The sequence below is a fragment of the Heloderma suspectum genome, chromosome 3 (assembly GCF_057233095.1).
Source record: "Heloderma suspectum isolate Gila_16-S chromosome 3, 16-S_ref, whole genome shotgun sequence".
Taxonomy (NCBI): domain Eukaryota; kingdom Metazoa; phylum Chordata; class Lepidosauria; order Squamata; family Helodermatidae; genus Heloderma; species Heloderma suspectum.
Genome location: NC_139460.1, coordinates 205,381,128 through 205,406,813, shown reverse-complemented (window position 1 = coordinate 205,406,813; position 25,686 = coordinate 205,381,128). Strand labels below are relative to the sequence as shown.

The window sequence follows — 25,686 nt, the reverse complement described above, 5'->3', positions numbered from 1 at the left end:
GGGCCAGCACCAGGTCTGAGGGGCCTTAGACAAAGTGACATCTGGTGGGTTTCCTTTTCTGCTGATGGGCCACGGGGAGGTTACCTGAAAGCTGTGTGCCAAGCAGAACCAGATGACTGGGAGCCACCATTTTGATTTCACACAGTGCCCTAGAGTGACACTATGGGCACTGCTACACCAGTCTAAAATCCTGCATTTAAAACAGGGCTTTCTGCTTCCATTTTAAATGCAGGATCACAACTGACTCCCTTTACATGTGCTTCCTTTTTCCCTTCCCCTCCCCTCCCCACCCTTATCTGAGCCTTCCATTATCTGTCATGGATCTGGCGCCTCTTCTTGCCGCTTTAACTCTTTTCACGAAGGAAACTGAAACGGAACACAACAGGGCGGGGGGGTAATTTGATACCTCATTATCTGTGATCTATTTAAAAACGGAACAAAGGGCATTTAGTGCAGGAGGGTCATGGCAGGGTCACTGCATCATGTAAAGAGCCTGCAAACTTCCGTGAAGGAGCAATCTCAATCGCAGGATAAAAGCTGGGTGTGAAGGAGCCCTACATCAGGGCCAAAGAGCCCCAGGGAAAGCATCAGTGGTAAGCTCTGTCAGGGTGGTGGGATCCTAATATCTGCTGAAGGATGGCAGATGTTGACACAAGCTCTGTGCTTTTGTAATCCGATGCCAAAAAACAGTCATACCCCTCTAAGAATTGGAGTGTGTATGTATAAGACCTAAACAATTGCTGCACACGTGCAGAGACCACTATGCTTCATGTTAAATTCCAGCACTGAGGAAAGAAAGCAACCAGCCCAGTCAAGGGACTGGCCTCACCTTGTCAGATGATAACTGAACTGTAACAAATTCATTAAGAGGCTTTGCTTTTTATTTTTTTCTATGAAAGATTCCTAACTCTATAATCCCCACAGAACGAACACTATTCAATTATGCTTATGTGAATGCACCCTGTATGTCAAGACATAATATATATGTTCTCTTGTACATTTAGTTCAATATCTGAAGTCCTGCTCCAGGTCCCCTCGCTGTCTGAGGTTTGGTAGGAATGAGGAGCAGAGATGTTTTAGTTGTGGCACTGATGTTTTGGAACGCCCCAGGGAGCTACTGATTAATTGACTGAACTCTACAGCATCCCACAGCATATGCACTATGTAAAAACATGAAATTATATACTCATTCATTTCTAAGATGATATTTACTTAAATAAAAGTTAAATAAAAGCAAAAATGAGGTACATTAACTATTTTTATGCAAGCCTGAACAAAGAATGTCAGCTACTTAGGATGGTCCATCATTTTATCTTCAACCTCCCATTACAAAAACCACACAAAGGAATTTTTACTGGGAAGAAGTCCTTATGTTCTGTCAGTATGATGTAATTCCAGAGGTTACGGAACAGGCTAATGTGCATATCTGTCTGTATTAAAAGTAATATAAAACAGAAACTGGATTGCAGTTAAAAGGACTACCAAAGCCATAGAATCATAGCCTCTGTTCGGACATGTCAGTGGCAATTTGTGGGTTAATTAACCAAGAACAAACCTTGGCTTAACTTGGGGTTGTTTAACCCCAGGTTCAGATGTCACAGAAAGAACCTACGAATGCTGCAGCTGTAGGTTGTTGCTGGAAACACATTGCTCGGCACCTCACATACGAGCAATTTGTAGGTTAATTAATCCAGCAATTGCTGCTGGATGCAGCCATTACATCCGAACAGGGCCACAAAGTTGGATTTACTCATTTGATTCCTGTCCTTGGAAAGCACTATCTGCACAGAGTGAAAAGCTTGCTCATAATGAGGCTCATAATTCAGGAAGCATTGGTAGCAGGTATTATATAATACTCCATGTCAATCACTCATCGTACTTCCTAGTGTTAATAGGTTTGATGTTTTGCATCACCTGAACATAATGGATAATTCCAATGTTTGATAGTGATACAAAATGTTTTTACATGTCCATAATCCCTATAGCAGGCTAATAAACTTGAGGTATGTTCAGCCCACATCATGTGTCTAAACTTTGTCAAGTTAGCAACTAATTGTTACAAAGTGATGCACAATTACATTACATTCTAATCTTCTCATAGGTACAACCATCTGGACAGTAAGTCCATAAGCATATCCAATGATGCTGAATTTGCATGGTTTATAGGCCTAAAACAGGCAAAGGCAAACTAGGAAATACAAAAGAATGTTAACTAGCCAAATAGAGCTTTTAGGTACAAGGAATCAAGAACATGTTTGCCTATAGCTGCGGATTTTTGCTTCTTTTGGCCATCATAAAAGATGGATTACGGTAATTTGGATACAAGACAAAATGTTACCTTTTTTTGATTTTGCACCAATCTTCAGCTTAGATGGCCAAGCAATCTGGGTATTAGTTTCTTCCATAATCTGTTAAAAGGACAAAATGTTCAGTTTACACACATTTTATTTATTATAATGTTAATCCATCGAATAACAAATGTTCTTGGGCAGATCACAAGAAGATAAAATAATACAATACAAAAAGCGAACAGCACAGGAATATGTGTGTGCGCGCACATGCACCTGTGTGTGCATATATGTACACTTACACCCATAAAACCTAAAACAAAAGAAAACTCTTCTTGGGAATGACATTGCATAAACAGGGCACCACTATTTTTTTACAGCTAGAAGAAGCAAGGCTGATCTGGTGTTTCTGAACTGCTGCAAGTTGCTAAGAAATGCCAAAGAGAATCAGATGTTTGAAGAAAGGCATAAAGTAACTCCAGTGGGAATTAAGTAGGACATACAGTAAACCAATTCCTAGCATCACACTTCATTTTAAGCTTTTTATTGAAATATGGAATCCATATAAATTCAAGGACAAGTTACATTTTAACCAATTTCTTCTTCCATATTAAACTTTTTCTCTCCCCATAACATTTGTTTTGGTATTTGCAAAAGTCTTCTCCCCCTATTTACTCTCAAATGTTTCTCAGAAAAGTTACTAACAATTCATCTAAAATTCCCTTTCAAAGCATGTTACATGTATCGCCTGCTCTTCCTCTAAAGAACCTCACAACAGCTTAGATATAGTTCCTAAGAAGCCTCCCATCCGTCCAGCATACAGGACTAGACCTAATTTGCTTAAGCAGTAGCATGTGCCTTCAAACTATTGTCTAATTACAAGTTACTGTTCCTCTGTAGACAATTCCATACCGCAGGGAAGGTTCACGCATTTGCAGGCTCCCTAGGAATCCTAAGCAGGTTTGTTTTTATTTTAAAAGTACCTATACCTCATATTGACCTGGTTCGCTCAACATGCTGGGCTCACCATGGGTTATTTAACCCATGTTGATCAGAGCATGTGGCCACTGTTATGAATATGCAACCCCCAATGGGGTTGCAATATGGTGTCTGAACCCAGCTCACCCTCGAATATGCCAGAGTGGCCACGTTCGGATGACAAGCTGCAACCCCACTGGGGGTTCCATATTCATAACAGCAGCTGGATGTGCCCGGCACGTGCTGTGGCTCAGCATGGGTTAAATAACCCATGGTGAGCCTAGGGTGTCGTGTGAGCTGGTCCATTACAGACATTTAATAGCAGATGATATAAATTGGTAGGTAAAATAACTGATGCAGTCGGATATTAGGATTTTTATGTCCATCACTTTGAGAGGATTTCCGGAGAGGTAGCTGTGTTAGGTCTGTTGCAGAAAAAACAACAGTTTTGTGGCACCTTGGAGACTAGCAAATTTATTACGCCATGAGCTTTAATGGACTATGGTTCACTACATCAGATGCCTGGAGTGTTATTGAGAGTTTCAGAGACAGAGAGAGAGACACACACACATACATACACACACACACAGTTGGGAGGAGTAGATAGTAAACAATGAGGTCAATTAGATGCAGAAAGTACTGATAGTGACAATTACATTAACACAATGTTCAGATGTAAAATGTCTGGAAAAAATGCAGCCATGGGGAAGAAGATATATTTTTAATCCTCTCTGTAAGATTCCCATCATACTAAGTTATTTCATTCCTTATTAAAATTATTGATCTAAAGCATATTTTACCAATAGACATTTGTGCTGTTTCCCAGCATGTGAGTAGAGTCATTATTGTGCATTCTTGACAGTAAATGTGCATTCTTGACAGCTTGAGTTTTGTCCTATAGAATCCTGTGTTTCTGATGCTGTAGCAGTCATTTAATGTAGTTGTAATTTATTCAGACAATAATTACAAATTTACTGAGTTTACTTTTAAAAGTTTTTAAATATAATGATAATTTTATGAGCAAACTAAGTCACACATAAAATAACTTTAGGAACAGAAAGGCTGCTTTATGTTTCCAAAGCAGCCCTCCCCAACCTGGTGCCCTACAGATGTTTTGAACTACAGTGCCCAGCATTCCTGACCATTGGCCATGCTGCCCGAGGCTGATGGGAGCTGAAGTCCAAAATATCTGGAGGGCACCAGGTTGGGGGAGGCTGTCTTACAGCAACCAAGTGACTTGGTTGTAAAGAGCACTAAAAAAAAAGTACTGCTTATTTTTCCATTTTCCCCGAAACTTCCTATTTTTACACACACACACACACACACACACACACCGGGAGGGGGGGTCCATGGTCTCAAAATTTCTGGAAATTTTACATCTCTAGTTGCCCCTAAGAAAATATCCGAAATATATATTAGTGTAATTGCTTTATTAGGCCAACCAAAAGATCACCAAAAATGTGCAAGTTTTCAAGGTCTCCAGATCTCTTCATCAGGCAAAAAGCAGGTTTGGCCTAGAGCAGGGTCAGGGGAGAAAAAAATGACTTGATGATGAAGTCAGGCCTGAGTAACAGCTGTTTTTTTAAAACATAGGAACAGCTATGCCGGATCATACCAAAATCCTGGGGAACTTGCACAGGAGGGTGCTGTTGCAGTCAACTCCTGCTTGTGGGTTTCCCACGGGCAGCTGGTTGGCCACTATTTGAACAGAATGCTGGACTAGATGGACCTTGGTCTGATCCAGCATGGCTCTTTTTATGTTCTTATCTAGTCCAGCATTGTGTTCACACAATGGCCAACCAACTGTCTGTGGGAAACCCACAAATACATGAGTGAAACAGTGCCCTCCCGGTCATGGAGGAAATTTTATCTTTCCAAAATGGAGGATCCATTTTTCTCTTTCTCGTTCCCAGTAACCCATGGGGCAGCTCGAAGTCCAACTTTTCAACTATCACATGACCTGCAGAACCTAATTTTAATGCCTGCAGAAACCTCCTCCCCAACTTTATCTTTATGTGTGGCCCAGAAGCATTAGTGGGAAAAGAAGATAGGAACAAAAAGAGGCCCTCACATTGCTTTGAAGCAATCACAGCTGCCCAAATAAACAAAATAACAATAAAAGGTAGGAGAGGTAGGGCACCTCAGTGAGTGCCAAGAAAGGTGTTTGAGGGTGCACTGGTGACTATGGGTGCCATGTTGTCTACCCCTGGGTTAGAGTGTTGGACTAGGACTCAGAAGACCTGGATTCTAGTCCCCACTTGGCCAAGAAGCTCACTGGGTGACTTTGTGCCAATTACTGCCTCTCAGCCTAACCTCACAGGGTTGTTTTGAGGAAATGGAGAGGAAGAGGGTCACGTCTGCCGACTTGGGCTCCTTGGAGGAAAGGTGGGATATAAATGTAATAAATACATTTAAAATGTTTTGTCAGAGACGTTCTTAGGAAATGAAGATGGAAGGTAGCTGCAAGACGATGCTTTAATCTGCAGTGCTCCCATTTTGTGGGGAGGCCCAGGACAGTTTCTCAAATTGCCAGATGTGCCCATGGGCCCAGAAAGGTTGCCTATACCATTCTGGTTCTCACTTAGAAGGGAAGCAAAGAAAACCCAACAAATATGAATAATGAGTATTTGAATCAATGATTTCCTTATTATTATTACTATTACGATTGTTTAACTTTTATATAACATCTTATCTGCTAAGAAGCCATAAAACAATAAAACCTTAAAACAATGAAAACACTAACATTAAAAACAATACATTAAAACATTAGACTACACACTTTAAAAGGCTAAATGGAAAATATGCATCTTCACATTTTCTAAAGGCCAAGGAAGTGGGGGCCAATCGTAGTTCTTGAGGAAGCACATCCCATAATTTGGAGGCAAGACAGGAGAAAGCCCTTTCACGCACGCCCAACAAATGAGCCTCTGTGGGTAATGGCACCCTCAAAAGTGCTTCTCCTGCAGATCTTAATACCTGGGCAGGTTCACAGGGAGACAGGCTGTCCGACCCTTAGATAGTCAGGTCCTAAGCTGTTTAGGGCTTTAGAGGTTAAAACCAGCACCTTGAATTACACCTGGAAAGCAACTGACGAACAGGACAAGTCTTTCAGGACAGGTGCACTATGGTCCCGATCTTATGCTGTCCCTGGATCTTCAAAAGGCAGTGGTGCCAGCTGCACCCTTCCTGAATCGGCCTGACTTGGCAAAAGTTATCCATGCCTTGGCTATATGATGTTTAGACATATAGGTTCAAGGAGCACTCCCAAGCTACTGACCTGACCTGAGGTGGAGCACCTTTCCAGAACAGGTTGAATCCCAATTCCTGAGTCAGGCTTTCTACTGACCAGCAACATGTCTCTCTTGTCTGGATTTAAGCTCAGCTTGTTCCCCTTTATCCAGCCCATTATCAAATCCAAGCAATGTTCAAGGGTTTTGGCTATTTCCTGGGTTTTAAGTGAAAAAGAACAATAGAGCTGGGTGTCATCAGCATATTGGCGGCACCTTATTCCAAAACTCTGAATGACTTCTTCCAGCGGTTTCATATAAATATTAAACATGGAGGATAAGACAGAACCCTGTGGAAAAACAACAGCCATGGAGCTGAACAGTAATCCCCCAGCACCACCTTCTGGATATAGCCCAACTGAAAGTACCAGAACCACTGCAAAATAGCACCCCCAAAGTCCAACCCTACTAGGCGGTCCAGAAGAATACCACAGTCGATAGTACTGAACACTGCTGAGAGGTCCAGAACTAATTTGTTTGTGTTCCCCCCATCCAGTCCACAGCATAGGTCATCCAGCAAAGCAACCAAAGCAGTCTCAGTCCTATATCCTGGCTAAAAAGTTTGACTGACTTGCAAAACAAATGTGATTTTAATGTAAGAATTCCGAAAAGCAGTAACATAACAAACTATATTCTTGCACACCAGTATAACTGAATACATTCTAGAACTGTTAAGATCCTTAAAACATCAAAACATGAAAGCAGCAGGCTGATCTAAAAAAAAAAAAAAGTAATTGGTGCACATTGACAAATTGGCAGAATACAAAGGTTACAGTCAACTTTCTGACTGAAGTTAGAAGCGATGGACACAGGTATAAAAATCTATGCACTGCAGCCAGTAGGTGAGTTGATAGTTACCTTAGCAGTGTTGTTGAATGTATTTATTTAGGTGAACCTTTTGGGTGGCCATGCGTCAGTGTACATTGTACTTTGCTATATTTTAAAAAATAACTTTTATTGAACCCTTAATACATTCAGCTGGAATAGATTCCTGAACGAAAGCCATTATTTTTTACTGAGCACCTAAAAAAGCTACTAGCACACCACAGGGCAATTGTAGTTGTGCTACAAGTAGTTAACTTCCTGCTGTCTGTCTGCATGATTCACTGCTCTGTCCTTTCCTCCTTCCAGGCTGCCACTGATGGGATGGGCAACTTTGCTACATCTCTGCATCCAGTATGACTGATCTAATGATTCTCAATGCAGAATCACTACCATCTTTCAGAGACAGCTGCCTGTTGGGTCTCTACATGAGACCCTGCTCTGATCCTACCAATCAGGAGATGCACTGAAGTATTCAGCAACCATAACCCCCATTGATGGCAGCTAATTCTTACTCTGACACTCAAAGTAAGCCTCCTCAGGTTTGTGTGTGCCCCTCCGATTTTGAGTCAGAACAAAGTCTGTCTCAGCTATATGAATTTGGCAAAAAGCTGGCCTAAATGATGTAGTTTCAAGTACTGTAGATCTAAGAACATATGAATGTAGTTATGATTAAGAAAACTTCAGGTGCATTCTTTGCTGGTCTCCTACAGAAGAAACTTTGAAAGACAAACACGCATACACCTAAAAATCCCTAAGTTGTATGCTTATTTCTACTGCCTATATCAATAGAATTCCTTAAAGCCACTATTTCCAGAGTAGGGTGCTATGTGGAAAAAGTAAAAAATGTCAGCCAGGGCTTAGTACATTTTGCTTTGTATGGGTTTCAGCAGCCATGGGATAATAAACTGCAGCTGGAAGACTATTTCCAAACAAGTGAAATTCTACCATGACATGCATCTATTCCTGAGAATTTCCAAACCCAGATGTGAAATAAGAAATCCAATGGTATTAAATCAGAATGCTAAATTGCTCAGGTCTCCGTGGTATTTCAGTCCACAAACTGGAGATGGAAGCACACCTACATCTCAACTTTCAAAAAATTTAAAGTGCTTGAAATAAAACAGTTATCATAGCTAGACAGACTAAAACCTCCTCTATATGCACCCAAGCGGCATAACTGCCACCTTCTTTGTGGTTGCCCCCATGCTAGCTGGGATCCATGCAAAGATTTCTGCCTATGTGATTCTTCCAGCAGCATATTTAGTGTGCAAGTGACAGCTCCCCAAGAGGTTGGGCATCATTTGCATGGTGTGCTAAATATGCTATTAGAGGATGCATGCGGGCAGAAACCATTACATGGATCCAAACCAACAGGGGAGCAGTCACACCGCTTGGGGTGTGTGTAAACAATAGGTATGAACAAGCTGCCTTTCACATGTACATGATACTGTTGCAACAACTTCTGTGATTGTTCCCACATTAGTTGTGCTTGCTGTGTAAACATGCCTGCCCACATCTGTGGAACAGCCACCACACAACTACGGAGCTTTCATAACATGTCAAACACAACTATTTTCAATGGAGGCGATTTACATGTTTAACTGCAAATCAGAGTGATGCACTTGAAGCATGGAACCAGACCCAAGTTAATTTTTATGGAGATGAACTTCACTCTGACGCTTCAGAAGTTCCATAGGTTTAAATAAGAGCCAATGCAGAGATGGGGGTGGATCACAGTTTAATAAATGAACAATTAAAAAAATGAAATGTTATAGAGAAAATGGAAAATACTAGATTTTACTCTTAAGCATACCCAAATGTTTCTACACAATTCAGTTGACCAGGATATTCTATGTTTTCAGACTGAGTGCCTCTGACCTTTTCAAGATGAGAGTCTTACCTCACTGGGAGGATTTAAGTTTTTATTTATTTGTATATTTTCATCAGCTGTATTACCCCTTTTGATTGTTATCTTATTGTTGCTTCGGGTTTTATGATTGTAAACCACCCCAAGGGCATTTGTCAGTTGGGCAGTATACACAAATATAATAAATAAATCAAATTAAGTTGAGATGAAGCTTAACCCACATTATGCTTCGCTTGCAAATAAATTAGAAACCTGACTTTGGTTGGCAGGCCTGGCATTAGCACCTGACATAGGCAGCTGCCAGGGGGTGACATCACCTCATCTGAGCCAGTGCCCACTGCCACTTGAGCCCCTTGGCAGCACAAGCTCTAGAAGTGTTCTAGCTGCCAGTCACTCCTCTCCTGAGATGGGCTTACCAAGCATGGTACACTGTGGCCAGAGTTGAGAGCTGGCCAGCTGCTTGGCTCCGACTGGCACCAAGTAGATGCATTGTTACAACTCTCATAATGCAATGCCCAGCTCAGTAAATCCCAGCAGTGGCCATGACTTGCTGGGCAAGCCTGCCCAACAAAGGAAGGGGCTTTTAGTCACTACATCACTACAGGGGCCTCCACCAGCATCAAGTGGCAGTTGGTACCATCAGTAGATTGTGGTTTAATCTTGGCTTAAAAGCCACCATATGCAACCAACATGCAAAGCCAACACTTGTTATTGGCTTAATAAGCCATGGCTTATTCAAGTGAGATCATTACCTCTGAACCAGCCCATGGAATGACCAGAAAAGTAATAAAAATAAAACTGATTGGTTGTTACAATGGAATTCCCATGGGGAAGACAAGTGAATGAGAAACCGTAAGTGGTAGGGATCGAAGTCCAGGTGCAGACATAAGGCAACCCATGGTTAAGGGATTATAAGCTCCCTCCTGCCTACCCTTCCCCCCTTGCATGCACATTCCTTCACCTTTATATGTGTGTGTCACAACATCAGACCATTGTTAATTCTGATTAAACTGAACCCAGGTTTAACTGGGGTTCTTAAATGAAGTTTGAGGTTAATTTCAACCACAATTAGGAATAGTCAGAAATAAGCAAACCTGGGCAGAAGGGGGAGGGGTGCAAGTACACAATCCTGTATTCCAGGGGTCCCCAACCTTTTTGGGTCAGTGGGCACATTTGGAATTCTGATAGGTTGTTCTGGGCACTCTTATAAAATTGCTGTCATGGGGCATTTGTGCATTCCTAAAATGGCTGCTATGGTGGGCATGGCTGGTCAAAAAAAATACTCATTTCCCAGAGGGCAAACTGGTGAGACTATAGGAAAAGTAACTTGCCCAAGTAGCTAGGTAGAAGGCAGAGATGGGGTATGAGCTCTAAAACATGAAAACTGGTCAAGCACTAAGATAGTGCTGGAGAGCAGCCCTTGGCTTCACAGCAAGCCAGCCTCCCATTTTATTTATTTATTTATTTAAAATCAGGAGGAGCAAGGAGCCTCGTGGGTATCAGGAGAAGTGTCCACAGGCACATTGGCCCCCATGGGCACCAGGCTGGAGACCCCAGCTGTGGACCCATTGCCAAATCCCATCCCAGTAATGCTGCACATGTTTTGGAGGCCAAGGTGGGGACAGGCCTATAGAGCACAGTTCAGGCAGCCACATAATCAGGATTTAGATTTGTGAGGTTGGGTTGGAATTCTCATATCCAAGAGGGCTCCTAATTCCTACTGTATTTTCATCCAGTACAATAATCAAGTCATTATCTTAAGTAGCTTAAGTTTTTACAAATGCAAACCAAACCAAAGGACTGTTACCAAACCAAGTGTGTTTATAGACACTTGATTTAATCTACATCCCTACATATAAAGATGGCTAGAAAACCTATACAAATAGCTAAAAATAAGTTTTACAAGCTGAAGTCGCTAAGAAAAAAATCTACCAAAGCAGGCTCTGTAGCATCACACAACCCCAAAAATGGCGACACTGCCAACAGTGAAAAGATCAGGCTTGTGTGAAGCCACAATTGCATGTAGAATCGGAGAGATATTGGGCAGTTATTCCTACCTACTCAATCCATTTTCCCAATTTTTGGACAGACTGAATGGGCAAGACATACACATATACAAACAAACATATGTTTATGCTCAATTGTGCAATATATTCTCCATATAAAGCTGAGGCTCACACCAATGCCACACCACTGTGGAAAGCCTATATGCTGGAGACTTATGTGAACTGCCTCTAAGGCTTCCTTCCCCAACCTGTCACCTCCCAGATGTTCTGGATGTCAACTATCAATGGCTATTAGTCCTGATATGTGCTACCTCCAGTATCAGAGGCAGTACACCTATGTACACCAGTTGCTAGGGAACATGGGCGGGAGAGTGCTGTTGCACTCATGTCCTGCTTGTGGGTTTCCCGTGGGCAGCTGGTTGGCCACTGTGTGAACAGAATGCTGGACTAGACGGACCCTTGGTCTGATCCAGCATGTCCGTTCTTACATTCTTACTCCCAGCCAAGCCAGCATGACTAATCTGTAGGAATTCTGGCCATTGTAGTCCTGGAGGGTATCAGGCTGAGGAAAACTGCTCTAAGGGTTACAATTTGTCTACTCCAAAGCCTAAATCACTCAGTTTCCAAATAAGAAAAGTCAGTAACCAACTTTTTTGTGCTGCTGTTGTTATTCCTGATCTACTAGCTCCCCACAAGTATAATAATTACACATTGTTCCCCATCAGTAGGGCCTTTTTTCTTCCCCTTCTAGTATATTTTGAATCGCACTAGACATGCTCTGCTGTCCTCTGGGAATGTGGACCTCATTCCACTCTGTACTTGCATCATACTACAATCCTGAACGTGTGGTGATACCGCCATTTGCAGATTGAGCCTACTGAAATGAGACAAGAGGGCTGAAAGTAACAAGAAAGCAGAAGTATGCATCACATGCAGAAAACATTGGTGTTGTCATGCCTTATTGACATCAACAGCCTAGAAACAATGATAGCAGATGCGGCCACAGCCAGTTTAGTAAATCAGCAGAAAGCAGGCAAGAGAGGTAAGCATGTCAGCTAGGTTGCGTACTAGCAGCTGCCAATCACCTGTGTTTTATTTCTACTCATGACACTGTCAAGCAGCAATGCTATCAAGAAGCTCCCAACACACAACAAAATAGAGCTGTTTAATTTAGTAATACCCTCACATACATCCACTGCTGCAAATCAGCATTTGATTTTTCTTGCATCTCAGCATCACAACTACTTGCAATAAGCACATTGTCCTTTAGTTCAGAAGTGGGTATCACCTGCCCCCCGCCCCCACGATGCTAATACACAAGGCTCAATTGGTTGATACAGAAGCATACATTTACTGCATCAAATAAAATAGCCAGAGACTTTGGAATCATCACCTGAATTGAAAATGACTCATTGCCTGAATTACAACTAAAGCCAAATGCAGAAGTGAGGCATGACACTTGCAAAACTGCCTTCAGTCTATCCAACTGATGAATTAAGCCAGCCTTCCCCAACCTGGTGCCTTTTGAAGTCAAATCCAAAACATATGGAGGGCACCAGATTAGAGAAGGCTGAAGTTGTTGCCTTGAATACACAAATTAATTACAAAATTAATCTGAAACACTGAAACCAACATGGCTCGTCTTCCATAATTTTTTCCTGTTATTCTAAGGGTTATTTTCACATAGTCCACAACCAGCCAACTTGGGTTTACCAGCAAGAGTTCTCAAAGGAGAACTGCAGCCAATCTCAGCTCTCTCATGAGTACACCTGCATGATACATGTGTTTGTAATGCTTGTTTGTTGTAGTCTCACTGTGTTTTTCAGATGTACTATGTCTAAGCTCTACTCACAAATCCCAAACTCTCAACATGTTTGCCCCATCATTCTGGCATGGTTGAAACAGCTGAACATATCTTATTATACTGTTTACACTATAAGGACATTGGCTCCCATTATATTGCCCCGATTTTAATACAATTCCCAAGAAGATCTGGTAAGTTTTACTCCTCCCTTCTTCTTTCAGATTCTACTAAAGGACTTACTTTTAAGGTGGCAAAATTCTGTGCCCGGACATGTTCTATTAGGAATCAGATGGTTAAATCTGATTAAAATCTGAGTTCTTAATGATACAGGGCAGGATACAAATGTTTTAAATAAATAATACAATTCATCTTAGTTTTAGCTGATACTAATAGACACTGCCACTGAAGCTAGTTTTGATCTGAACTTGTTGTTCTATACGTGTGCTTGTATTGGTTAGCCTGATTGATACTTTGTATCCCTAGTGGCTGGTCTGTGACCATAATTAAACAAAAGTACAAGTATGCCTAAGCTTTAAGCATACAGCAGAAGTGTGTGAAAAGGCTCTTATGAACTCATCTGGGAGTATTAATCATTTTTAGCCTCTTGGGCATGCTGCTTCCATTTCTTTTAATCTTGAGTCTCTCTCTCTCTCATAAGAAATACAAACAAAACTGAATAAAATGCAGCCATTTATTCTTTATTGCACAATAACCCAATGGTCCCTTTCTTTTCCAAGTTCTTCACAAGTCCTTTCACCAAACATGTGCTCCTGTGAAAAAGTTTCCAGTTTGGAAAATCTTTTGACTTAAGCCATAGTTGTTGTTGCCTGAAGCCACAGTATCATTTTTCCTCCTGCTGCTTTCCACTTCTCTATAGTTTTCGTTCCACAAAATTGGCTCTTTATTTCACAAGAGAAAAAGTTTAAAACAGATTGAAGAAAACTGGACAAACAAGACAATGAGTAAGCCATGAGCAGCTACCTAAAGAGCTGTTCTAAAAGGTTCAAAGGATGTTCCCACACTATCACATAAGCTACCAAAATGCAAGCTTCTGCAAATTTACATTTTCTTGTAAGCCACAATATTTAAGTCTAGCTGTGTCACTCAACCACATGCGATGCATCTCTAAAATTACTTTTTGCATATTATGTAGTGTGGGTAAATTGGGAAACTAGCATCCATAAATAGCAAGGATGTGGTGTAGGAATAGGGAAAGTAGAATCCAAGGGTCTCCCAAGTTTAGGGCCAAGACTGGGTGTCATCAGTGCTGAACACAATGGGTTGGATCCAGACTAAGTTAGTTGAACTTGGCTCCCATTGAAATCACTCATACTTAAGTTGCCCCAATTCATTTCAATGGAACTAAAGTTCAACTGGTTTAGGCTGGACAGAATGGTCCAACGAATGCCCTTGGGCATTTAATGTTCCTGTCAAGTGCATCTACAATGCATGAAAAGCCTGAAGGTTTATTGCATTTCTAAAATGTGATTGCTGATACATAATAAATTGTTGCATAACTTTAGAACAGTCTTAAGCTATGTCATGAAAAGGTAGGTTTATAAACTTAATGACGTATTAAGACTAACTGTGCATTATATTGGGGCAAATATGTGTTGAGTAACTGAGCAACATGTAATAACAATTCAGGGTATTATGACAATTTAATACGGCATTCTAGGAGGGGAGAGTGGTGGTGGTGGTGGCAGCTAGACCTTTAAAAGCTATCAGCTTAAAAAACTGTTTTAAAAAAGGAAAAGGAAAAGAAAGAGAAAGAATAAGACCATCCCCCTCCTTGCTGCAATTTTAAGCCCCTGCTCCAAATCATTTCGGGGGTTGCCCCCCAGTCTCCACCACCAAATTCAGGAGAGTCTCCAAAGTGAAATAGGACCAACCTTAATGCATGAGGCACAGCAGTTCTATATATCAATGGCCAATTCTAATCTAACGTTTAGGAACTCACTTTAAACAGCCTACATAGAAGCATCAGATCGTTTCTGGAACAACAGAATATTCCTAATTCGGTAACAACCACTAGGGACCGGCTGGGGCCATGGATGACCATATCCTGCTCCAAATATGGAGTGTGCATTCTCCAACTCTAGGCTCCTTGAGGTCCGTTGTTATACCCAGAGTGAAGGCTTAAGCTGGAATCAACTGCTCTGTTCTCCAGGAAAAGGCAGAAGGCCAGGCTCATCATATTTATATCTAGTCTGGCCAATCCAGTGGCTTCAAACTTCATGTCAATTAGAAGGGTTGATATTGCAAGTCCCTATTATGTTCTATGCCTGAAGATGGCTCCAAGGCTGAGGAGCACACATTCAGGGAGCTTCCAGGCAAGGCTTTTCTCGTGAAATCGCACTGCCTCATTCACAGAATTTTACAATGGTCCAGACGACGTTTGTAACCCTCCCATGTTTTCATACCACTTCTTCCTTCTTCTTTCTTACCACACAAAAAAATATTAATGGGGAAAAGACAAAATAGCTACACAATGCCTTTGGACTGGCAGCATTAGGAGCCCTCCATCTGGAAGCACCCACAATCACAGGCAGCTCATTGGACTAGGCACAGCCACAGGTCATAAGGTGCCTGGGCCATGTCCCAGACATACACGTCATCCATCTTTCAAAAATTTACTCATGTTATCTGCTGTGTTTTCTGAGTGTGCAGTATTTCTTACCTTCTGAAAAAAGTCTTCTCCACTTCTGCCTTTTCCTTCAGCAGCAGCTGAAAACAGAATGGCACACAATTAAACAAATATAATACAGCTCCTCTCATGCACCATTTCCCCTCATGTACTCATTTATCTCATCTTAGGGCAATACTCAGTATTTCTCAAAAGGCATAAAGCACTATTAACTCCTGTTTATCAGGCTACAATACCCCCCCCCCCACTCCATCTTAGGAATGGTGCTTTGACAGTGGTGCTAAAAAACAGGAATTACCATTTACAAAAACCAGAAAAGGCTTCGCAAAGTAATGAACCCTAAATATATGTTGGTTAACTGCCCTCATGCACATTATGAAAAGGTGGAAGGAAACAATATACTGCAAGGCATTGGTTGCTTAACAAAAACTTCAATTTGCCTGTGTTTAAAGTGGAGCAGACTCCTCTCTACAAAACTGATGTGCCCTTAAGGGGAAAAGACTATTATGATTGTAACATGGGGGAAAGGCTGAGATTCAAAAATGCACTTAGGGAGCAACCCTATGGCAGCTAGACAGCCGCTAGATAGTCATAGGATATGCTATTATTCGGGAACCTACTTCAGAGCCCGCACTCTGAGGTCGGTTCCCAGAGAACCGACCTCCCCCCACTTCTGCGCAGCCTCGGAGGCAGTGTGGAACAGCCTTGTCCTCCGCGCTTGCGAGAGGAGTGCGGAGCGGCCAGAAAGGGGAGTGGCTGGGGGTGTTCCGGGGCAGGGAGAGTGTACATGCCTGTACGACACATCCTATGTGTTGTACAACAGCCTCCTTCCCTGCTCCGTGCGCCTGCAGCTAGACAGCCGCAATCGGCTGTCTAGCAGAAAAAGCAGGGCAGGAGGAGCGCAGAGGGAATGATTCCCTCCGTGCTTCTCCTGACTTGCTTTGTATAGGCAGCCACCTCCGAGTTCAGAGGTGGCCACCTATCAAGATAGGATTGCGCCCTTAGTCAGCTCAGGCTCTTTTGTAGGACCAGTGGCACAGATGCCTCAGCATCCAGGTCGTTCAACTCATTTTCAAATTTTGAATACATTCATTCAGACCTGAGGAAAATGCTTGGCTTCTCTACTACACTAAACTAGTGTTCTTTAATGATGTTTGGCTATTTAGAGTTAGATAAGTAGCATGTATCACTTTTATATATCAGAGCCCTCAATCTATCCTATAAAAAATAGGTCAGCTAGATGGGCTCACTTACCATCAGTGGGCAGGGACAGGCAACTGAGAAGCCATAGGATCCTGGCCTCTCCTCTCCCTGCCAACTGGAATGTCCTCTTATAGACCTCTATGAGGTTGTCCGCGGATGCTGTTGTGACCTCAGAAAGCAGCCACCATGGTGCTTTCCGTGGCAGCTGTGAGGGGGTAGGGGGGAATAACATTATGTCGGATTCCCTCTCATGAAGTCGTAGGAGTGTCTATGGCCTTGGGAGGGGGAATCTGAAATATGCTCTCCCAGGGACCACAGGATAGCTCTGTTATTCTCTTCTTTTTGTAAAAAACAATTCAACAGATCCAAAGAACTATTTTAGGCACCTCTAAGCACTTCAATATGCTTAGTATTTCATTTTTGTTGTTGTTGAACAGCTTACCACCACCACCACCACCACCACCCCTGCAATATAAAAGCTGCCTTTGAATTCTACTCAGTTTCAACTACAGTTTGCTCCGTTGGGAGCTTCTGTTTAATAAACTCAAACCTAAAACCATCTTGGACACACATAATTAGTTGCATGGTTCTTTGGATCCTACCCTAGGGCTAGATGAAATCTAATGTTTTACTTTGGCTTTTACAACTAAAGTATGTCAGTCTTTGAACTTCCTCCAGTGAGTAAACCAAGTGTGTGTGCATATTCGAAAGTATTCAGTTACGTATCACTCACACAGCTTACCTTCTTCATTCAGCCACAAAGATAGTTTCTGAAACACTCCCTTTTATCATCTGAATTTGATAATGAAATTAAAATCCAATATGCTTTGTAAGACACACGTGTGCGCACATGCACGCGCGCACACACACACACACACACACACACACAGGCCATTGATGATTAGGCTAACGACAAACTAGGATGATCTAGTTCCTCTCAGTGTGGGAACACCAGTTTTTGCCAGATAATAAACACTCCCATAAATACGACATTGACCTTGAAACACATCTTACACATGGTGAAAAGGCAGAGCTGAAAACATACACACTATGTGCTAGTGCCAATTTCAATGTTTAAGACTCACCGGCGGGGGGTGGGGGGCACAGCTGCATAGTGGTGGATAAACATTTGGGTTGTCTAAACACCAGTAGTGAGTTTTTAGACAATGGAGTACCTGGGAATTTTCCAACCTCTCCTAAATGTTATTTTTGCTCTCCAACATATACCATCCCCCACTACACAAGACGACAACCAAGAAGCTCATCTAAAGGAGACTAGCAAGAGAGAATGAATTTTGGTAAGACTATCTGCTCAGATGAACAGGAAAATTCACCTGCACCACACTACTAAATAGCAACTGAACTGAAAACTTATTCTTTGTTGCAGATCTGCTGGGATTTGCATCAAGCCTTTTGAGAGAGGCAAGTTACCAACGTAAATTCACGGTCAGCAGGATTTGATCAGAATTATTGTTTGGTTTTGCATGAAGCATCAAGGAATAGACATAAAGCAGCTCAGGGCCAAACCAAATGTTACGTGTTACATAAGTCTCCCAATGTTGTTGTTTTAAATGAAAAGCAGGCATAGAAGGCAGAGGTGCAGCAAAAGAGCAGCTGCTTAACCCTTTCCCTTGAGACTATTTTTCATTTCAAAGTTCCCAGTTACTCTTTTACCTGCAGGGGAAAATATCGGCAGGCAGGATAAAAATGTGATTTTTTTTAAAGTTACAATTTAAATTGGGCTTAAATTTATTTTTTAAATAGTTTACATTTCTCTTTTTCAAGAGGGTCTTGATAAAATTAAAAATTATGTTAAAGTTTCTATTAAACACATTGAATTGAAGCATTTTTTAAAATGCATTATAAATATGGCACAAGTCTATTGTACTATTGTTATGTGTTTGGTAATACTGGTAGCCAACAACCCTCAACTCATACTATACGTTTCACACTTACAACATATGGAAAGACATAAAACCAGGTATCCTAATCCAGCAACAACTGGGTGGCAATTCTAGGAGCTTGGACATTACAACATGATCCATGTTCATTCAGACTATATCAGTTCTAGATCTGATGGCAGATTTTGTCTCCAAAACCTGATCAGAATCAAATGTCATTTTCAACTCTTTTTCATAAGCCAAAGGTTGAGTTCACTCTTATCTCTTTAGCTCTCAAGGTATCAAACATTGCCTGCAATAGGTCACCACAACAAACTACAGCTTTTGATTCTGATTTCGGTCTCCTCACAGCTGTGTTTGAGGAGTTACAATTAACCACATTTTGTCAAGTTTGAATGAAACAAGTCTTGACAACAACAAGAACAGAAGCAAATGCTTCTGAACTTAACGGCTATGCTAGAGGAGGAGAGGGAAGGAAGGAGCATGCAGTCCCAAGACCCTTGTAGCCTTGTTTCCATCACAATAAACCATGGTTTATCATGACCAGGCCCAGATGGTATCCATCCTAGAGTTCTCTAAGAACTTAAATATGAAATTGCTGATCTTCTAACCAAAATATGCAACATGTCCCTAAGATCAGCCTCTATACCAGAGTAGTAGAAGATGGCCAATGTAACATCAATTTTCAAAAAGGGATCCAGGGGCGATCTGGGAAATTACAGGCCGGTTAGCTTAACCAGGTAAATGGTTCCAGGTAAATTGGCTGAAGACATTATTAAAGATAAAATTAATAAACATATAGAAGGACAAGCCCTGCTGAAAAAGAATCAACACGGCTTCTGCAAAGGTAAGTCCTGTCTCACTAACCTTTTAGAGTTCTTTTGAGAGTGTCGATAAACATGTAGACAAGGGTAATCTGGTAGACACTGTTTACTTGGACTTCCAAAAGACTTTTGACAAGGTCCCTCACCAAAGACTCTTGAGCAAACTTAGCAGTCATGGAATAAGAGGACAGGCCCTCTAATGGATAAGAAAAGAAAGCAGAGAGTAGGAATAAATGGTAAATTCCCCCAATGGATCTGTATTAGGACCAATGCTTTTCAACCTGTTCATAAATGATCTGGAATTAGGAGTGAGCAGTGAAGTGGCCAAGTCTGCAGATGACATGAAATTATTTAGGGAGGTTAAAACAAAAAGGGACTGTGAAGAGCTCCGAAAGGATCTCTCCAAACTGGAAGAATGGGCATCTAAATGGCAAATGCAGTTCGGTGTAAGCAAGCATAAAGTGATGCACGTTGGGGCAAAAAAATCCGAATTTCAAGTATAGCCTGATGGGATCTGAGCTAGCAGTGACTGACCAGGAAAGAGATCTTGAGGTTGTAGTGGACAGCTCCATGAAGATGTCAACCCAGTGTGTGGCTGCTGTAAAAAAGGCAAACTCCCTGTTAGGCATAATCAGAAAAGGCATTGAGAATAAAACTGCCAATATCATACTGCCCCTATACAAATCTATGGTGCGACCACACCTGGAATACTGTGTCCAGTTCTGGTCACCACACCTAAAAAAAGATATTGTAGAGCTGGAAAAAGTGCAGAAAAAGGCAACTAAAATGATCAAGGGGCTGGAGCATCTGCCCTGAGAGAAGCTTACAACAGCTGGGATTGTTTAGCTTGGAAAAAAGGACGGAAAGGGGAGACATGATACAAAATTATGCATGGTGTGGAGAATGTGGATAGGGAGACATTTTTCTCCCTCTCTCAAAATACTAGAACCTGGGGTTGTCCTATGAAGCTGATTGGTGGGAGATTCAGGACAGATAAAAGGAAGTACCTCTTCACACAGTGCATAGTGAAACTACAGAACTCGCGACCACAGGATGTAGTGATGGCCACCAATTTGGATGGCTTTAAAAGGGGGTTGGAGAAATTCCTGGAGGAAAAGGCTACCAATGTCTACTACTCTTGCTGGCTATGTGCCACCTCCAGTACAAGAGGCAGTGAGCCTATTTACACCAGTTGCTGGGGAACATGGGTGGTAGGGTGCTGTTGCACTCATGCCCTGCTTGTGGGTTCCTGGTCGACAGCTGATTGGCCACTGTGTGAACAGAATGCTGGACTAGGTGGACCCTTGGTCTGATCCAGCATGGCTCTTCTTATGCTCTTATGACATCTGAACCCAGCCATTGACAAAGGACTTGATGCATCTCATAACACTCCAGAAATATCTGCTTAATTAAAATCTCTATGCAAAGAAAGAGGACCAGATGCTTTGCTCACAGAACTTAGGTTGGAATTTGAAGGTAAGCTCAAGTTAAAAAAAAGAGGTACAACTTGCTCTTTTCTGGTGCTTTTGCTCTTGTACAGTGTTGAGCATTAAAGGGCAACTACAGATAACAGGCAAGTACTAATGGATATCAAAGCCCCTCAGCCTCTTTCACACTGCTTAAGTATGGCCTTGAACCAGTTTCTCTTCTGTAGTATGCACACTTCCAAGCTAATTAGTATAAACTATTGCTGCCTTTAAGCAGGAGAACATCAAAAGACCCACCACCTCCAACTGCTTACAAGTGATGTCCAATGTCTTTTCCAATAGAAGTACAATGTGTGGGGTCTATCATCAATTAAATTCTTGTTCCTCTGATGTACATTTTGATTAGAGTAGATCTATAGTTCACCTACACAAGCCTTCCCCAGGCTGGTGCCCTGCAGATGTTTTAGACTTCAACTCCCATCAGCACCAACCAGCATGGCCAATGGTCAAGAATGCTTGGAGTTGTTGTCCAAAACATCTGGAAGGCATCACGTTATTCTCTACTCAGTTATTACACCCTTTACAGTGACAAGCTGCCAATCTGGCCTAAGCCAAGGTTCATCAACTGGCACCATTTTATCTGTCCTCTGGCAAATACACCAAATTTAATTAAGTAGTGGTAGAAAGTTTTCCAATCATTTTTCACATGAAGAAAAGCAATTTGTTTTCAAAAGGTTCTAAGGTAGACAGATATTCTGCACTTTTCTGTTGCATCTCTCACTGGGTTTCATACATGATGCTTGGGACATGTACTCCGTAACTGAGAAACCTCTGCTGCTCTGTTATGCTGGCTATTATAAAGCTTAAACACCTCCAAAGGAGTTAGTTAGATGTGACAAAATACACATCTGGACTACTGTGAGGGGAACACAATGTCCCATGAGAATTCAGAGGTTGGCAATTGCTGACCTAAGCAGGTAACAGCAAGACTTTTCCTCCCATTATTAAAAACATACAACCTCCTGTTAACTTCTGAAATTTAACAAACTATGCATTTTTCTGATACAGTATTTGTAAAGACTATTGGACCATTCCTAAGAAAGCAGTCTATTCTATAAACTACAGGTGTGCTGAAAACTGTATCTATTTCTATTCAAATATATATGTTAAGAAATTTGTATTTTCAGCTTTACTCTTGTGGTTTCCACAGTTATAATGCAATATTGCATTTCATACACTTCTCATTTTCAGCCAATATGGAGCTGCAAAAGTTCTATCCAAAACTAACAGCACAAAGTTGAAACAGGTGTTAACTATTATGATACCCATGAACTTCAAGGTTTTGTCTACTTAACCATGATAAAGTACTGTTGAAAATTCTTGTGATTAAATTTAAACAAATGATCTTGAAATTCTACTTGAGTGTTATTTTAATTTCACTTTGCTGCAGCAGCCTCTAGTACAAAAAATATAGACATATGAAGCCAAGGCAAATTTTGTGTAAATGTAGAATTCTCCAAGTCTCTTGCAAGTGCCATTCATCTTTGAATCATGTCTTTCCCTTTTAATCAAAGCAATCCCAGAATTTTTTCATCAGTGCTGAACAAGAGTTGCTTAAGCTACCCAGGGGCTGTAGTGCAAATGCATTTTGTTGTGAGTCCTGACTTGTGCTATTATTATTAAAGCAATGTATCCCCCTTGAATTGGAACTCTTTCACTTATGTTTATGCTTTGCATTCAGTCTTTGGGGAAAAAAATGTATGAGTCCACCGCCCTGCTCCATCTTGCAGATGGCGGCTATGTAAAGGCTCAACCAGTGTCATACCATGGCATTTATTTGTAGCTCTGGCAAAATTTGTTTGTTATGCAACTGCACTATACAAACTGGGCAAGAGGTGTGCTAGAAGCAGGATGTGCACAGATGTTTGACGATTTTGCCACAAGTTCAGAAGTTAGGGCCTAATTTATTTGCATGTAGAACTATTATGGACAACTTATCAGTATAAGCTATTTACACTGAAAAGCTACTTTTCCAAGTGCATTCACATTATCAAAATCTTCCTATTTCTGACAATGAAGAAATGAAGTCATCGTTGAGTCAACAAGATCAAAGCACGAGAAAAAACTAAATGGGGTGAGTAAAATTATATTTTCACAGCTGTTTGTGTACAGATATTTAGAAAAGTGACTTCTCAATTCTTTCTACAGCTCCAATAAAACTATCCACTGTCTCAGATGTAAGGAGACTTAACACTACAAACTGGAAGAACAGTTGTGTTTGGTGTGGGGTAAGGAGAGAGTACAGATTTCGAGATGAAGCTTAAGAAAGCCTTGTGTTATGTTGGATTGCTGGAACCTTAAATTTAACAAAATTAAGAAAATGCAGAGAGTTACTCTACGATTAAAAATGTTAAATGTTTTGCAGGTCTGACTCAACAAGATGAACACAGCCAACGAGCCCACATAGACTCCATAAGCTTCCTTTTGTCATTCCTTACTTGGAGCTTTAACAAGCACAACGTGAACTGCCACATGCTGTCAATACAAGGGTGGTAGAGGCTGCACTTCTCTCAAGGCGCATAGGATTGCACCCTTACTGACTTAAGAATTGTGTAGACCTATCATATCGTGAACATGTTAGTTCACACAAAAGTTGCAGGTGTGGTGCATTACCAAACCATATCATAAACTTAAAAGCTGTTCATAAACATACCTTTTTAAAGTTTGCCCTACCCCGTTGGTCTTCATCATTCCCCCTAAAAATGAACTCTGGTGGTTGAATGCCTATCACTTTGCAAGTGAAATGGGGCTACCAGGCCAGTGGTTTCCAACTACACAGAAGACGTCCTAGTTATGTATATACGTTAGTGAAGTAAACATTTTAAAACGCAAAAGCAGCCCAACAAGGACCAATGAGCTTTCAGGTCTTACGGAATTCTGATGGCAGCTGAGCCTATAAAGCAAGGGTGGGGAACACGCAGCCCCCCAGATATTCTTTGACTCCAGCTCTCATCAGGCCCAGCCAGTATGACCCATGGTCAGGGATCATGTGAACTGGAGTCCATCAACATCTGGAGGGCCATAGCTTCCCCATCAGACAAATCTTCTAGATTTGCCTGCAGCATTAACATATACTCAAATATTGTGAAGCCAACTCATTAAGTCTCTACTGTACACTCTCCCCCAGATATAATTTTCAACATGGAATTGAAAAACATTTAAACTTTACTATTCTTTTCTTGTAATCATTTTTATTTTGCTTATAGCTATAGCAAATATAGGCGCTCCATGTGAAGAGCTCAAATATCCTTTACACACATTCCCATTTTTCTCTCTCCAAGAATCATTCCAAATAATAAGGTATGCAAGATGTCAAATTCTGAGTTTCAGTTTTTATCAATTGCTGTATTCATACAGATTTAGATTTGTGTGATAAAGAAAGTCACTACCCTCAATAAAATTACTAAAACCAAGTTAGAGTATAAACCAAGGCAAGAGAAAGCTAGTCACATCCCAAATATTTCAAAGATGACAACTGACTGATCATTAAAACTAATTTCTCCCAAAGGATGGTATATTAATTTTTGAACTACTGAAAAACAACTGAAAGTCTGAAGAAGCCCAGTTAATTTTACAAAAACTTCCCCTTGCATGAACAAACAGCTATGCAGAGAATTCCAAGCTAAGAAAACTAGTTTATCACTACATATATTACTCATAGTGTGACAATATAATATAAGCATCCAAAAGTCACAAGTCAGATTTTGGATCCACAGCTCTTCCAGGAGAATCTGTTTACCACTGGGATTTTAACAATGTTTGAAAACAAGTCTGAATCCTGTTAACATTTGCTGCTGCCAGATGAAATGGTCAAGAACAGCCACGAAGCTGCTTTTCTGTCCCGAGTTGCAATATTAAAAATAAGGGGCATCTAGCAATTTGGGTTTAAACCCAGTCCCAGCTTACTGGATTTCAAACATACTGCTGCTAACCAGAAAGAGCAGAAAAGCAGTTTAAACTATTTACAGACATCGTTCAGCTCAAACTTTAGGCAGAAAGCTTCCTAAATGCCCACACTGAATTCTTCCTAGACCATTTCTGAAATATTATGTTATAAAATAAAATAAATAAGTGGATTTTTTTAAAACTGAAGAGCAGGGCTTCAAATGTTGAAGTTGATACACCAGAGGGTAGCACATCTTTTAGTCTGGTGAAATGTGTGGGGCTATGCTTTGGAGGCACTTGTAAAGCACTGAGACGTCTTGTTGCTTCCAAGTGCCTCCAAAACCCAAGCCTAGAGAATGGCAGGGGCTCATCCCGAACATCACACTGAGGTTTGGAGGCAACTCAGAAGCATCAAGACTTCTTGCTGCTCTTAAGGTACCTCTGAAATTCCGGGTAACATTAAGAGTGCCATCAATGCTAACCAGGTCTTGCCAAAATTTGTAGATTACTGCTGAGGGGGCTTCCTATAACAGGTTGTGATGGGACACATGGTCAGTTGTTCAAAAGGCAAGTAAAAAAAAAAATCTATTACATGTGTCCACTACATACCCTCGGACAAGCCTAAAGTATTTTTAATCCTATCCTATAACAAGCCACTTACTGATCTGGCCTTAAGTGTAACTA

At 41.2% G+C, this 25,686-nt stretch overlaps 1 protein-coding gene across 2 annotated transcripts in view; it reads right to left on the bottom strand.

Annotated features, from left to right (window-relative positions):
- BICC1 (BicC family RNA binding protein 1) overlaps window positions 1–25,686 on the bottom strand; it is a 144,517-nt gene that overhangs the window by 84,214 nt on the left and 34,617 nt on the right. For both annotated transcript variants that reach the window (XM_084845340.1, XM_084845339.1), the window contains exons 2-3: window positions 15,736–15,782; window positions 2,339–2,408 (exon numbers count right to left, since the gene is read on the bottom strand). In XM_084845340.1, coding sequence (XP_084701466.1) covers window positions 2,339–2,408; window positions 15,736–15,782 — 117 coding nt within the window. The remainder of the gene's footprint in view (window positions 1–2,338; window positions 2,409–15,735; window positions 15,783–25,686) is intronic.